This window comes from Bufo gargarizans, chromosome 3 (assembly GCF_014858855.1).
Source record: "Bufo gargarizans isolate SCDJY-AF-19 chromosome 3, ASM1485885v1, whole genome shotgun sequence".
Taxonomy (NCBI): Eukaryota; Metazoa; Chordata; class Amphibia; order Anura; family Bufonidae; genus Bufo; species Bufo gargarizans.
In genome coordinates this window covers 289,786,427-289,801,770 of record NC_058082.1, presented here as the reverse complement: position 1 = coordinate 289,801,770, position 15,344 = coordinate 289,786,427, and the positions used below count along the sequence as shown (strand labels likewise).

At 40.8% G+C, this 15,344-nt stretch overlaps 1 protein-coding gene across 2 annotated transcripts in view; it reads left to right on the top strand.

Annotated features, from left to right (window-relative positions):
• BRIP1 (BRCA1 interacting helicase 1) overlaps positions 1 to 15,344 on the top strand; it is a 298,550-nt gene that overhangs the window by 11,519 nt on the left and 271,687 nt on the right. For both annotated transcript variants that reach the window (XM_044285209.1, XM_044285208.1), the window contains exons 3-5: positions 2,555 to 2,666; positions 14,115 to 14,282; positions 15,203 to 15,333. In XM_044285209.1, the coding sequence (XP_044141144.1) occupies positions 2,555 to 2,666; positions 14,115 to 14,282; positions 15,203 to 15,333 (411 nt within the window). The remainder of the gene's footprint in view (positions 1 to 2,554; positions 2,667 to 14,114; positions 14,283 to 15,202; positions 15,334 to 15,344) is intronic.

Here is a 15,344-nt window from a genome sequence, read left to right as displayed (position 1 = left end):
GCTTGATGCTAATGTCTGCAAAGAGCTGCGGAATATAGTGCATAATTATCATTGACGGAACTGTGACTAATACTGGATTTACATGGCCCGATGTTCGGGTCAACAATTGGCACGTCTATAGGTCCTTCAGATCACCCCATGAACAAGCAAAGCTCTTGTCTATCAGGTGAAACAATTGTTCATGTGGAAACCTAAATTGTTTCTGGGCAGCAGATCATGCTGTGTAAATGGAAATCTGCTGCCAAGAAACAATGCAACTGTATGACGACGAGCGATCCTGTGGAGGAGATCGCTGCATGTAAATTCAGTGGTTTCCTCCAATAATGAGCAGGCATTTATCTGTAAGGAACGCTTCCTTCCTGACAATCACCTGCTCAGCAGGGCTGTGGAGTTGGAGTCGAGGAGTCTGAGGCAATTTTGGGTACCTGGAGTCGGAGTCCGCAAAAAATGAACCGACTCCGACTCCTACTAGATTTAAATTGGAATTAAAAAAGGCAAGTTTAAATGTCCCAATTCACAAAAAGTTATAATTAATTACTGTATTTTTCGCCCTATAAGACGCACCTAGGTTTTTGAGGAGGAAAATAAGAAAAAAATTTTTTTTAACCAAAAGGTGTGCTTTTGGTGGTCTGTGGATGGCACTGTTATGGGGGCCTCTGTGGATGGCACTGTTATGGGGGCCTCTGTGGATGGCACTGTTATGGGGGCCTCTGTGGATGGCACTGTTATGGGGGCCTCTGTGGATGGCACTGTTATGGGGGCATCTGTGGATGACACATATATAGCATCTTATCTTATGTGTCATCCACAGGTCTCCCCCCATAACAGTGTCCCTGTGTAGTGAATGGGGGCCGGCATCTGTTTCTGTAATGGCAGCGGGGCCCGGTGCCTGCTTCATTCATAAAGTGGGCGTAGCAGGCGCGTGACGTAGTTAGCTATGCTACGAGCTCCCACCAGGCCTCCTGACTGCCAAGAAGTTAGTAGTAAGTAGTACAGCGCTAGATTTAAGATGATTGGAATACAGTAACAATACCCACAAGTTAGATATGATTACCGTATACTGCAGTGAGCGGGGCCTGGTGTAGTAGAATACAGTGACTGCACCGGGCCCCGCTGCCATTACAGAAACAGATGCCGGCCCCCAGCCCCTCCTCCCTCTCAGCCTATTCACCGAACGGCTCAGCATTCCACCCCATAAGACGCACTGCTATTTTCCCCCCACTTTTGCGAAAAATACGGTATTTCTCTACTGTAAGAATAAAGGCCAGTGCATGCAGTGCGTCACGTTACCGCAAAACGAACACAAGTGACCGTGAAGAAGCATGCTTTTCATATGCTTCACTATATGGCACGCAACGCACAGTTAAGGAGCGGCAATACTTATACTTTCCATTGTGTTGTGTTCCGCTGTTACAGGGAACACAACGCCCATGGTTAACCTAGCCTCTCACTGATAACTGATTAAGTAAATATGTTTTTTGCAGGACTAGAGACCCTTGTATAAGTGACGGGAATGGATAGTCAATAGTTTAAGACTGAAGCTGTAAACCATTTGAAAAACTGCTGTCATTCAGCTAAGGCTATAAAAACTTGTAAACTCAGATTGTTAGCTTAAACTTTAAACATGATTATGGGATTCTACTAGGGATCCTTCCTGGATCCTCCCACTGGCCTATCTTCAGCAGAAGATCAGCACACAAAGAAGAAGGCAGCAGCCTCCTAGCCAGTAGTTCTGTGGTAATGACATGGTAATGACATTTGCATATTAAATACAAAGGAGTCTGAGTCGGGAGTACCAAAAACTGAGGAGTCGGAGTTGGAGCATTTATCGACCGACTCCACAGCCCTGCTCATCAGTGCAGTGTAAATGCGTCTTAAGTCATGCTGCAGTTTACAATGCATGTTCATGGTGACAGTTTTTCTTTAAAGAAGCACCCCACTTTTTTGTTATTGTGGCTCCAGTTTGTAAAATAGACAAGGGAGAAGATAGTACACTGACCTACTGACCGCTTTATCCTTGCATAAAACAACTCTATTCCCAGCGCTGCAGGATCATGTGACCTGTAGCCTGACCGCTGACTGGACTGTTATAGCCTCTGCTGTGTCAATCGGAAGTAAGATTCTCTATGCAAGTCTTTGAGACTCACATCAAGGCTCTCATAGACTTGCATAGAGAATCTTACTTCTGATTGACACCACAGATGTTTTAGCAGTCCGATCGTCGGACTACAGGTCACATGACCCTGGAGCACAAGGAAAGAAAAGAATAAAGCAGCAGGTAAAGTCCTTTACTGTACTACTGTGTCCCTTGTGTGGGTTAAAAATGGGTTCCCCTAATAAAAACAAAAGAAAACAAAAACAATAAAAAAAGAGTGCTTTAGTTTTGTGGTAGCTTTACTACCTTTACAGGGCAAGTCCATCCATCCATCCTTTCTGCCTGAAGTAAGACAAACGGTTACACGGATAAACCTTTTGTTCTTGTTATTCAGGAAATATAATCCTTTCTCTCGCTGTTTTTGTGTATTATAGCATGATATTTTATTTTTAATTCCAGATTATGAGAGGATTGAACTGCAAACAGCACTGTTTGTTGGAAAGTCCCACTGGGAGCGGGAAAAGTTTGGCATTATTGTGTTCTGCACTCGCATGGCAGCAGTCTCAGTATGGTAAGTAACCACATTTATACTTTATTTTATAAATCATAACCCACTTTTATTTTTCAGTTTACACTGGTTGTGGAGTAAATAGCCAGGGCTGTGGAGTCTCTAAGCGGTGAGCGCTGCTGCCTCCTCACAGCTCACTAAGCACAGAGCCACATATTGTACAGCAGATGTTCTTGGTATTGCAGCTCAGCCCCATTTACTTTAATGGGACTGAGCTGTGCCATGGCCACGTGACCAATGAACCTAACATCACTGGCCTAGAGTAAGCTATGAGAAGGCTGCGGTGCTCACTGGAGTGCCGTGGCCTTCTCAACAGCTGATGATCAGGTGTCAGACTCCCAACGATCAGATACTAATGACCTTTCCAGAGGATATGTCATCAGTATAAAAAATTCGTAAAACCCCCTTTAACATTTCTAAACTTTTCTTATTAACTTTAACGTTAATACACAATATTAATAGCAGATCTTTTTTTAACCTAGAATTGGTACATTTCTTCTGACTTGAACTCCACCAAAAACTAGCCACGACTCTGACTTCACAGCCCTGTAAACAGGACAATTTGTTTAAAGGGAACCTGTCACCTGGATTTTGGGTATAGAGCTGAGGACATGGGTTGCTAGATCGCCGCTAGCACATCTGCAATATCCAGTCCCCATAGTTCTGTGCGCTTTTATTGTGTGATATGTAAATGAGGCAAATAAGAAGCCTAAGGAGCTGTTACTAACGTTTCCGAAGCCCAGCCATGCCCACTGTGAAGGAGCCCAGCACCGCCCCGCATCCTCCGAATCTCCTCCTTGTTCCCCGACGTCACAAAGCTAGAGCGCCGTAATCTCGTGATGCGCGAGCTAGCGCATGCGCAGTGTCGGCATAGTGTTCCTTTCCTGTGCTGGCATCAGCCTCACATGAAAATGTTGCCATCACAGACCACAGAGTATGTTGCATGCGACTGGAGTTTGCCTGTGACAAGTCGCACAAATGTTTTTGTCCATGCAACTTTTTAATGACATGCTGTTCCACGTAACTACGTAGCATAGTCGTAAAGGGAACCAGTCACCTCTATTGTGCTGCCCTCGCTGAGAGCAGCATGGTATGTTGACAGACCCACAGATTTCAGTGGACTGCTACTTCTGAGCTACTATCCAGTACTCTTATAGTACTAACATGCCAAACCTCGCAGCGTGCACCAGCCCTTTGAGTGAAATGATTAAGCTGAGACCCATGGCCCATGTCCCCAACTTCCTTCCCATGACTGCCATGTTTCTTTTCTATATGTAACAGAAAAGAAACCTACCAGTCATGGGGAGAGTGGACCCACTAGTCTCATCGGACTAATCTCCCTTGCAGTGGGTCTGTCAATATACCACGCTACCCTCATTTCAGCAGGTCTATCACTATACTAGGCTGCCCTCAGAGATGTCAGCATAGTAGCGGAGGTAACAGGTTTCCCTATTGATTTTCGGGAGGTTCGTCCACTTGGATCTGCACAACATTTCTACCACTTAGAAGGAGAACTGTTATGTGCATTATTATTCATCCCATGAAAGTCAAAACTTTTTGGGGCCATCTTTTGCTGCAATTAGAGATACAAGTCTCATGAGGCTTATCCATTAGCTCAGCACACCTAGACACTGGATTTCTTCTATGCAAACCTGCTCCAACTCCTTCAAGATAGATGGACTATGTTGGTGTACAGCAGTGTTCAAGTCATACCATATATTCTAAGTTGGATTGAGGTCTGGGCATTAACAAAGTGAGTAAACAAAAGAGGAACCACCCTTTGCCTTCAAAACACCATCAGTTCTTCTATGTACACCTGCATACAGTTTTTGAAGGAATTAGGCAGGAAGGTTGTTCCAAATATCGTGTAGGACTAGCTTCAGATCTTCTGTGGATGTAGGCTTGCTCAAATCCTTCTGTCTTTTCATATAATCCCAGGCAGACACGATGATTTTGAGATCAGGGCTCTGTAGGGAACATATCATTACTTCTAGGACTCCTTGTTCTTCATTAGGGCTCATGCACACAAACTTATTTTTTTGTCCTTGTCCCTTCAGTTTTTTTTGCGACCCGTATGCAGAACCATTCATGTCAATGGCATTCCATTCCTGTATGTTTGCATGGCCGTTCCACAAAAAAGATAGAACATGCCCTATTCTTGTCCGTTTTGCGGATACAGATAGGCATTGTTACAATGGATCTGCTAAAAAAACAAACTGATGTCATACGGATGTCACACGGACATCATATGTATGTTTTGTGGATCCGTGTTTTGCGGACCGCAAAATAGATAGGGTCGTGTGCATGAGCTTCAGAATAAATTTGGAGCCAATGAGACGCCTCTCTGATGGTATTGCATGATGGATTATGTATGTTCCTGTATTTCTCAGCATTGAGAAATAGATAAACTATCAACACTTCTATTTTTGAAAGTATTCTTACAGCATTTTTCCCCACACCAGCCCAAGACTTTGGTACAGTACTGTAAATGTATATAAAATAGATACATCTAAATATTGATAATGCAATATCACAGTCATGGTGATCTACTTGTGCCTGGTTCATTCTTCAGAAATGCTGTTTTTTTTTATTTTCCTTACATAAAGCAACTTAAATATCGGGGCCGGTGAAATGTGGGTCTCTTGATCTGGGAATGTGGTTTCCTGTATTAAAGGCAAGATATGTGTTGTCATAGTTTTTTTTTTTGTTTTCCTATTTTCTAAGTTTTACTAGGGAAGTTACATGTGTGACATTTTATAAGAGCTTTGGGGATTTTGTACTGGCACCCACCTAATGAGAGGACCTTGTATCCTCAGATAGTTTCCTGCAGTGGTTGGGGGCTCGTTCTGTGACTTGAACCAAACAGACCCAACACATGCTAAAACTAGAGAGCTGTTGGGAAACATCTGAGATTACATGCTCACCTTTCTGCCTTTAAGTTCAATCACATCATAAACAGAAGAATGTCACCCTTTTATTGGCACATTGGGGTTTGATATTATGTTCTCTACGGCTATTATCAGGCCTTGCTAGTTCTCTACGTTTAACCATTCCAGAACACATTTCTTTTTGGAATGAATAGTTTTCCCCTGAATAAGATGTGTAAATGTTGTTTATACAGTATTACCAGATGAGAACATAAAAGGACATAGTCAGCCGTCTGACTTGCACAGAACATGCAAAATAAATGATCCCAGCCTTTTCTCCCTTTACCCCCCCCCCCCCTTCCCCCCACACTGACCAGGCTGTGTTGGTCTTAAATGACCAGACACTTTTTACAGATTTTTTGACTACCAAAATAAGTGTTAAATGGGTTATCCGGGAGTTTCATATCGATGACGTATCCTCAGGATAGGTCATCAATATTAGATCGGTAGGGTTCCCAGAGGTCAGACCCCCGCCATTCAGCACTTACGCTGGGTTCAGACCTGAGCGTACTGAACGTACGCTCTGTATGCGCGATTGTACGGGCGTTTGCAATCGCGCATACAGAGACAAGCGAACGCCCATTGTCGCGCGTTCCCGCTGAAGTCTATGTACGGGAACGCGCGACAAGACGCCCCAAAGAAGCTCCTGTACTTCTTGGTGCGTCGGGCGTTTTACAGCGCGATCGTACAATCAGACGCTTTATCTACTCATATCTCTGGTTTGGTACAAGCTAGAGATATGGGCTTTGTATTGTTTGATAGATGACATTCCAATCTTTCAGACAGTACAGAATGAGAGTAATCTGTTCAGTACAAGGGAAGATATCACTGATAGAAATCGGGATATAGTGAATGCAGCTAAAAGTAAAAGCAGGTTTACTCCTCGATTATTCCTGACTTGATTTCTAACAGTGATTTCTCCTCTGTTGAACTTATGCTGTCATTTTGGAATGCCAGGTTCAACCAATACCCGTTGGCTTCAAGCTGCTACCATTGAGGAGATATCAGCATCTAGTGTTGAATCTATTTTTATTAAATAGAAAAAGAACACAACAATCATACATAGCAACCAAGACATTGTATGAAAAATATATCTCCATTTCCAATTCCAAGACTATGCAAAACTAAAAACAATAAAAATAAAAATAAAATAAGGTGCATAGACGGATTCAGAGACCACCATAGTTCTCTGGGTCGCAGCGACGAGGACCCGAGAAGACAATTGCCATCAAGTAAATGTCAAAGGAGAGATTCCAACAATACTAGGTACATAAAGTGTGACATGAAGAACATAGATTGCTAGAAGGTAAGGCAATATAAACCAAGGACAAATCCTGAGTTATTCAATAATGGCAGGCTAAACAAAGGGCTACTAACATGGAACCCTCAATCGGAACAGATTAAATCATTAACCTAGTAGAGACAGGGGAACAGACAAGAACAAAACCCGACGACACAAAAGACAAGGAAGGGAGGGGGTGGAGCGTGGGGGAGGGGAATAGGGGGAAGGACATGACAGCATATCAAGTAGACCAGGTACAGTCACCTGTGACCAACCAGGATTGAAAACGAGAAGAGCTCCTAAATTGTTTCCAGGGTTCCCAGGTTAGTGTAAACGTGTGGACTTGATTAAAGGCCTCAGCTTCCATTTCTTCCATCCTGAATAAGGCATCTAGGGCTCGTATCCACGTAATTCTCTGCAAACTGTCTGAAGATCTCCACTGACGTGGAATGATCTGCCTCATAGAAAGGACAAATGTTTTTAGTACTCCCTTTTTGACATGTTTGATCCTGCCCGGAAAAACAGAGAGCAAGGCAATCAAAGGGGAAGGAGATATAGTAGACCTGTAAAGTGCATTATACAGAGCAAAAACGTCTTGCCACAAAGGGGCGACCCCAGGGCAGTCCCACCAGATGTGCAGCATGGAACCAACCTCTGAATGGCAACGCCAACAGATGGATACCGATGGATAGAAATGGTGCAACTTAACCGGAGTCCTATACCAACGAGTGAGGATCTTATAATTCAACTCCTGCAAGCGACAAGACATGGATGATTTATGCGTAAATAAGAGAGAGCGATTCCATTGCTCAGAGGACAGGGAGAACGTCAATTCACTCTCCCAACCAGAGGCAAACCCAACACTTCTCATCTGTTCAACGAGTGATAAGTCTCCATCTCCTCCGGCACCCAACAGGCCATATATCAAAGAGATACCGTGATCTGGGCCTGAATTGGCAACACAAAGCTTTTCAAAATTTGTCAGAGGGGCAGACAACTGCGATCCGGGAGCCAGAGAGCCCAAGAAGCTACGAAGTTGAAAATAGTGGAGCCGAGATATCAGCATCTAAAGCAGCCCTCCCCGTACATCTCCGGCAGAACAGTTAAAGAGGACATTTCACCACCCCTGACATGCCTGTTTCAATAGCTACATGCATTCCACATGTAATAACAATTCTGGAACATCTATTCTTATGGCTCTATGTTGTGCCATTCCTCTATTATTTCAACTAGTAGTTATGAATGAATTGCTAGCAGTCTGCAGTAAGGGTGCAGAGGGGAGGTAACCAGTTGGGGGGATGTAGCTGCACAGTCTAAAAATGGCAGCACTGATTGGATAGAGTGAGTCTGTACAGGTAAACACCCGCAACTGGTTACCTCACCTCTATACCTTTACTGTAGACTGCTAGCAATTCATTCCATAACTTCTAGTAGAAATAATAAAATAATAAGGAATGGCACAACATAGAGCCATAAGAATAGATGCTCCAGAATCGTTATTACATGGAGAATGCATGAAGCTATTAAAATAGGCATGTCAGGAGTGGTGAAAGGTCCTCTTAAACCCCTTCACGCATTTTTATGTACATGTACGTGATGTGATCAGGAGCCTCACGGGCCCGGCTGTTACTGATAGCCGGGCCCCTGAAGCATCTGCTGGCATCGCTGTGTTTGGTGATGCCGGCAGATTACCCCTTTCACATGCCGTGGTCAGCGCTGACCGCAGCACGTGCAGGGTTTACAGAGGGAGGGGCTCCTGTCAGCGTCTTACTTTAAACCATAAAATGGTGTTATAAATAAATACAATACAGACATATTAGGTATTGCCGCGTCCGTAACGACGTGCTCTATAAAAATGTAATATAATCTATCACCTCAGGTGAACGCCGTAAAAAAAAATAGCAACATAAAAAATGTGCAAAAAAAGCTATTTTTTAGGTCACCTTACATCACATAAAGTGTAATTCCAAGCGATCAAAAAGACATATATACCCCAATATAGTACCAATCAAACCGTCATCTCCTCCTGCAAAAAATTAGCCCCTACATAAGACAATCGCCCAAATGATTAAAAAAATATGGCTTTCACAAAATGGAGACAGTAAAACATGATTATTTTTTTCTTCAAAAATGCTTTAATAGTGTAAAACTGAACTAAATTAAAAAAAAGTTGACATATTTGGTATTTCCACGTTCATAATGACTTGCTGTATAAAAATATTATATGACTTACCCCCTAAGACCCCTTTCACACGAGCGATTGCACCCGCACGGAATCCGGACCCATTCATTTCAATGGGGCTGTGTACATGTGCGTTGGTTTTCACGCATCACTTGTGCGTTGGGAGAAAATCATACCATGTTCTGTATTCAGCGATTTTCACGCAACGCTGGCCCCATAGAAGTTGCTCGCATCCGCTTGCAAGTGCGGATGCGATGCGTTTTTCACTGATGGTTGCTAAGAGATGTTGAGACCTTCAGTTTTTTATCATGCGCGTCAAAAACGCATTGCACCCGCGCGATAACAACTGAACGCGATCTCAAACAAAACTGAATGACTTTGTTTGCTAAATTGTGTATTTTTCACTGAACGCATTCGCAACGCATCCGGACCTAATCCGCACACACTCATCTGCAAGAAGCCAAAGTTGAACATCATAAAAAAAAAAAAACTATGCAAAAAATGCCTTTTTTGTCACCTTTCATCACAAAAAGTGTAATACCAAGAGATCAAAAAGCCATATGCAACCCAAAATAGTACCAATCAAACTGTCATCCTTTTCTGCAAAAAATGATCCAGTACATAAGACAATCTCCCAAAAAAAAAAAAAAAAAAAATGGCCTTCAGAAAATGAAAATGCTAAAACATGATTTTTTCTAAAATGTTTTTATTAGGTATCTCCGTTTCTGTAAAAACCTGCTCTATAAAAATATCACATGCTCTACCCCCTCAGTTGAAAATAATAAATAAAAACTGCCAAAGATAGCAATTTTTTTTTGGCCACCTTGCCGCCAAAAAGTGTCATATTGAATTATCAAAAAATCATAAAAAATGGTACCAAAAAAATTTCAGCTCTTCCTGCAAAAAAAGAGCCCCTGCACAAGACGATTGGCAGAAAAATAAAAGAAATGTAGCTTTCAGAAAATGAAGACACAAAAACATTATTTTTGTTTTAAAAAATGCTTTATTGTAAAACTGAAACACCAAAAAATACACACATTTGGTATTGTCGCGTCCGTATCAACCTGCTCTATAAAAGCAACACATGATCTATCCTGTCAGGAGAACTCCGTAAAAAACTAAAAATAAAAACTGTGCCATTTTTTGGTTACCTTGCCTAAAAATAAAAAAAGCCTAAAAAGCGTAATATCGAGCAATGAAAAATCATGTACGCCAAAATAGTACCAATAAAACCATCACCTCATCCCGTAGTTTACAAAATGGGGACACTTTTTGGGAATTTCCACTCTAGGGGTGATTAGGGGGTCTTCAAATGTGACGTGGCAACTTAAAATTATCCTAGTGAAATCTGCCCTCCAAAATCCATATGGAGCTCCTTTCCCTCTGCACCCTGCCGTGTACCCATACATCAGTTTATGACCACATATGGGGTGTTTCTGTAAACTGCAGAATCAGGGTAATAAATATTGAGTGTTTTTTGGCTGTTAAACCTTGCTGTGTTTGTTACAGGGAAAAATAGATTAAGATGGAAAATCTGCCCAAAAAGTGACATTTTGAAATTTTACCTCCATTTTCCTTTCATTCTTGTGGAACACCTAAAGGGTTAACAAAGTTTGTAAAATTGGTTTTGAATAAGTTGAATATTTATAACACACAAGGCTGTTTACAAAAATGTTTTTGTTTTTATTAGGGTTAATTGTTCAAACTATTAATTATTTTACTTTATAGTTTTTTTGTAGTTCTAAATGTACAATTTCTAATGAAATGAAAAATTTGAGATTATAAGTGAAATTCTTTTAACGCAGCATACAATAGTCCAGAATTTAACAAGGCTGGAAACAGAAGGAAATTCTAATGAAATAACAAATATTATAATATTCATTTTGTGTTAACTTTTTTAATTTTTTTATTTGGGGCTTTATTCCTGAATGCTCTTTACCCGTAAGTGAGTTTCTAGGGCTATCTGATAATCCATCTCATTGATTCCAGATTTTTTTTCTTTTATAAATCTTTATTATATTTTTTTGACATACAAAATAATTTTTACAATCTTTTAGTTTAATAACATTTAATAATTCATAACATACCCCACCCGCTGCCCTTATTCGTTGGCCACTTCTCTCATAAAGAGAGAGAAAAAAAATAAATAAAGTAAAATTACACAAGCCACTCACTCCTCTCACCTCGCTCCTCTAATCATCCTCTCTCCCTCACCTCCGTCCCAACTCATGATAGTTCCCATCTTCTCAGAGAAAGTCACTATACCAACCATTTCTGCCATCTTCTAGAAAATCTATATTTTTTCTTATTGTTTACCAGATGAGATTCCTCGCAAACAAGTGAAATTCTAATATGCTTTACCTCCCCAGTGTCGAATAATACACTTCCTAGCTTGAAAAAGTAATTTGGAAGCTATTTCTCGATGTTGAGGGATGTCCATTTTATCCATCACCCCCAATGTACATATCTCAAATTGGCTAGGGACTTTAATCCGATGGTATTGCTCTATTCTATCCCTAACCTTTCTCCAGAACTCTTGGGTCTTTAGACATGTCCAAAGTATGCGAACATCGTCCACCCATATCTCCCCACACTTTAAACATCTAAAGACTTTAGGTTTATAGCACTTCATTAAAAACTTGGGGGAATAATAAAGACTATATAGTATATTAAATTGGATAATTCTATGGGAAAAGTTCTTTGAGATCCTATTTTTTTCCTGTATAGCCAAATCCCAGAACTCTTCTCGCTGGGGGTTTATATCATCTTGCCATTTATGCATTAAACTGTTAGCTGCTATTTTCTTAGTCTTTTGTTGTAACAGACATTGATATATTTTAGAAACTAATTTCCCCCCTGTTGTTAATCCAGAAATATCAACTAGCGGCTGTGGAAGGGCCACAATTTGTGTACCCCTCCCCAGCAGCTTTCTCAATACTTTTTTTAGTTGTAGATGAAAAAAACAAATTTTTTTCTTACTCAGACCATACTCCTTTTTAAGATCTTTGAATAGTATTATATCCCCATGTCTCCATACTTGGCTCAGTTTATAGATTCCATGCTTCCACCAAATCTCTTGTTCATTTGCCTTTAGTTCTATTAGGTGGGTATTATCCCACAGGAGGGTGTCAGCATGGAGTCCAGCCTGGGTCCATAAAGCCCTTGCTTCCTTCCAAACCTTTTCCATCAGCTCAAATAGCGGTATCTTTCTACTTCCCTGTTGTGCCAAAACACCCGCTTCTATAAGCTGGAAGATAGTACAGTTCTCTAGCCTTCCATTTATCCCTGCTATCATGGACTTATAGCTTTGCGTATTACTCCATGTTATCATGTTTTTTATATGTCAGGAGATAAAATAAAGTTCCAAGTCTGGGACTGATAGTCCACCCTCCCTCTCGCTCTCTCTGGATACGCAATATTTGTGCTTTTATCCTTGTTTTTTTCCCTCGCCATATCAAGTCTATTAAAAGACTAGCTATTATTTTAAATATTTTTTTAGGGATTGTTGCCGGTGCATTCCACAGAATATAGTTCTATATTACAGGGAAGGTAGTAGACACATTTTCACAAAGAAAATCCAACCTGCCATCGAAACATATAATTTTTTCCAAACATCTATTTTCTTCCTAATTTCTTGTATTTTGGGAATCACATTCAGCTGGACATATTCCTTAGGATTTGGGGTTATTTGAATGCCTAGATATTTAACGGGTTCATTACTCTTCTTAATTTCCAGTGCTCCTGGTATAAAATTGTCCAGAGGATCAATTGGGACACAGGCCATTGATTCCAGATTAAAGAGAAAAAAACATATAGGGGGAAATTTATCAAACTGGTATAAAGTAGAACTGGCTTACTTGCCCATAGCATCCAATCAGATTCCACCTTTCATTTTCCAAAGGAGCTGCGAAAAATGAACGGTGTAAAGTAGAAGTCAGTTCTACTTTACACCAGTTTGATGAATCTCCCCCAGTGTCCCTAGGAAATAATTTTTTGGGTCATTGTGACTTGTCCTGCAGTGATGGCATGCCGTACATGCATATATCACCTCTGCAGCCAGTCACATGCATGCATCAATGCTGTGCTCATTGATTGGCTGCTGTTGTCACGCGCATGTCATTGTAAGCAGAGACCAACAGAGACTGTTGGAGCATTTGCACTGGATTGACGGGTATCTACCAGATGAGTATGTTCATTTTTATTTTACCTTTCCCTTGCTTTTAGTATTTTTTTGAAATCTTGAAAACCTCTTTTAAAGGTTTTCACGTTTTTTTTTTTAAACGTGATGGGGCAGAAGTGCTGCTCAGCACTCTGCTCTTTTGCCTCTCATCAGCCCTCCTCGGCTTTTAAAGTTTGAGAAGTACGGATCCAATATACTTTCTATGTAAGGCTACTTTCAAACTAGCGGTTTTTGCGGATCCGTCATGGATCTGCAAAAACGCTTCTGTTACAAAAATACAACTGCATTCCTCCGTCATGAACAGATCTGGTTGTAATTATGTCTTCTATAGCCATGACAGATCTGTCTTAAACACCATTGAAAGTCAAAGGGGGACGGATCCGTTTTCTATTGTGTCAGATTGCTCCACACCACATGGCGGACAGAAATACACTGCAGGCAGCGTTTTGGTGTCCGCCTCCAGAGCGGAATGGTAACTGAACAGATGCAAACTGATGCATTCTGAGCGAATCCTTTTCCATTCAGAATGCATTGCGGCAAGACTAATCCGTTTGGACCGCTTGTGAGAGCCCTGAACGGATCTCGCAAACGGAAAGCCAAAACGCCAGTGTGAAAGTAGCCCAACTATGCTCCAAACGCTCGAAAAGCCAAACAGAACTGATGAAATCTGAAGGGGCAGAGTTTATTTACCATTTAAGATTTATTTTCATATGCTGGGCTTCTCTTTTAAAAATTGAATGTGGCTGCTTGTAAGTAGATACCTGATTTGTTGAAGTTTACAATTTACCTTCAGCTTGAGAAATTGTCAGCAGCTTCTGAAGACTGTACCTTAATAAAAAAAAAAAAAAAAAAAATTTCTATCTGTTTATTTCTGCTGTAGGAAAGCCTGTTGACAAAGGCGCAAATGATAAAGAGTGGAAAAAGGAAGAACCTCAACATTGTAGTTGCACATGTCATTCAAACCCTCCCCAAAAAAGCGCTGCATCTGCTTCCACTTCTAGCGATGGAGCTGGGTCGTCTTCTAGTGGCCTTTTGTCAACTCCAAATGGTAAGATAATATATTTGCCCTTCTTTTAGTACACAAATGGTTAACATCAGCATCTTCTAACATTTTTTTCTTCTGCAATTAAATACAAATTTATTTGGGAGATGCCAGTAGAACAGTTCTACCCAAACTTTTTCCTTTGTTACTCTAAATCTCTGATCAGAGTGTACTTTGTACCTAACGTGATAATCAGGCTTCTCAGGATATTATAAAAAAATATCACTGAATGTAATGTAATCACCTTTAGGGATGTCAACAACTTGCCATAGGTAATTTCATCAATTTTCATCCTTATGGGGGATAGTTTGGGAGATTCTATAATATATTTTAGTTTATGTGGCAATTTATATAGATTTAAAGTTATGTGTCTTTTTTTATATTTTATAACTTTAGGCAGAAGTAGATACATTCAGTAGTGCATGCTGCAGGCATGCTTGGCAAGTACTTGAAGGGTTTAAGATAAATAAAAATCTTGGCCTAAAATAAAAAGAAAATCATCTTATACTCACCATTTTTTCTGCACCATGCTCTGCGGGCACAATCTTAGAACACTGAGGACAATGAGATTGACTGCAGCGGTAATTTGCTGTAAAGTCCCACCTGTACAGCAAAAATTATAAATGTCCCATGCTCCTTCCAAGCTACGGTACCAGCTCCTGTGTTTGCAAACCAATAGAAACAAGGAATCAAAGATTTGGTGTTCTATCTCAGTCCAGTGCGGAATTCATAGCTACACTGCTCAGTACTCATTCAGCTGCTGCTTCTTCTGAGACTTCTGTAGAGAGATAGGGGAGCAGAATGTCCCAGTTTCTGTGTGCGCTTCATGCAATAGTGGCTTGTAGATACCTACTAGCTTATTCTGAAAAGTCACCTGAAACCATTTTTATTCAGTGCTTTAATACGTGTGTATATTATTTTTGTAGAGTCATTCAATCACCAAACTACACTTGCTGCAAAATTATCTGCTAAGAAAAAAGCTTCTGTTGCTACAGATGATGATGATGATTTTCAGACTGAAAGAAAACGAAGCCTCACTTCCCCCAGTGAGCTGCAGGTATTAAAACA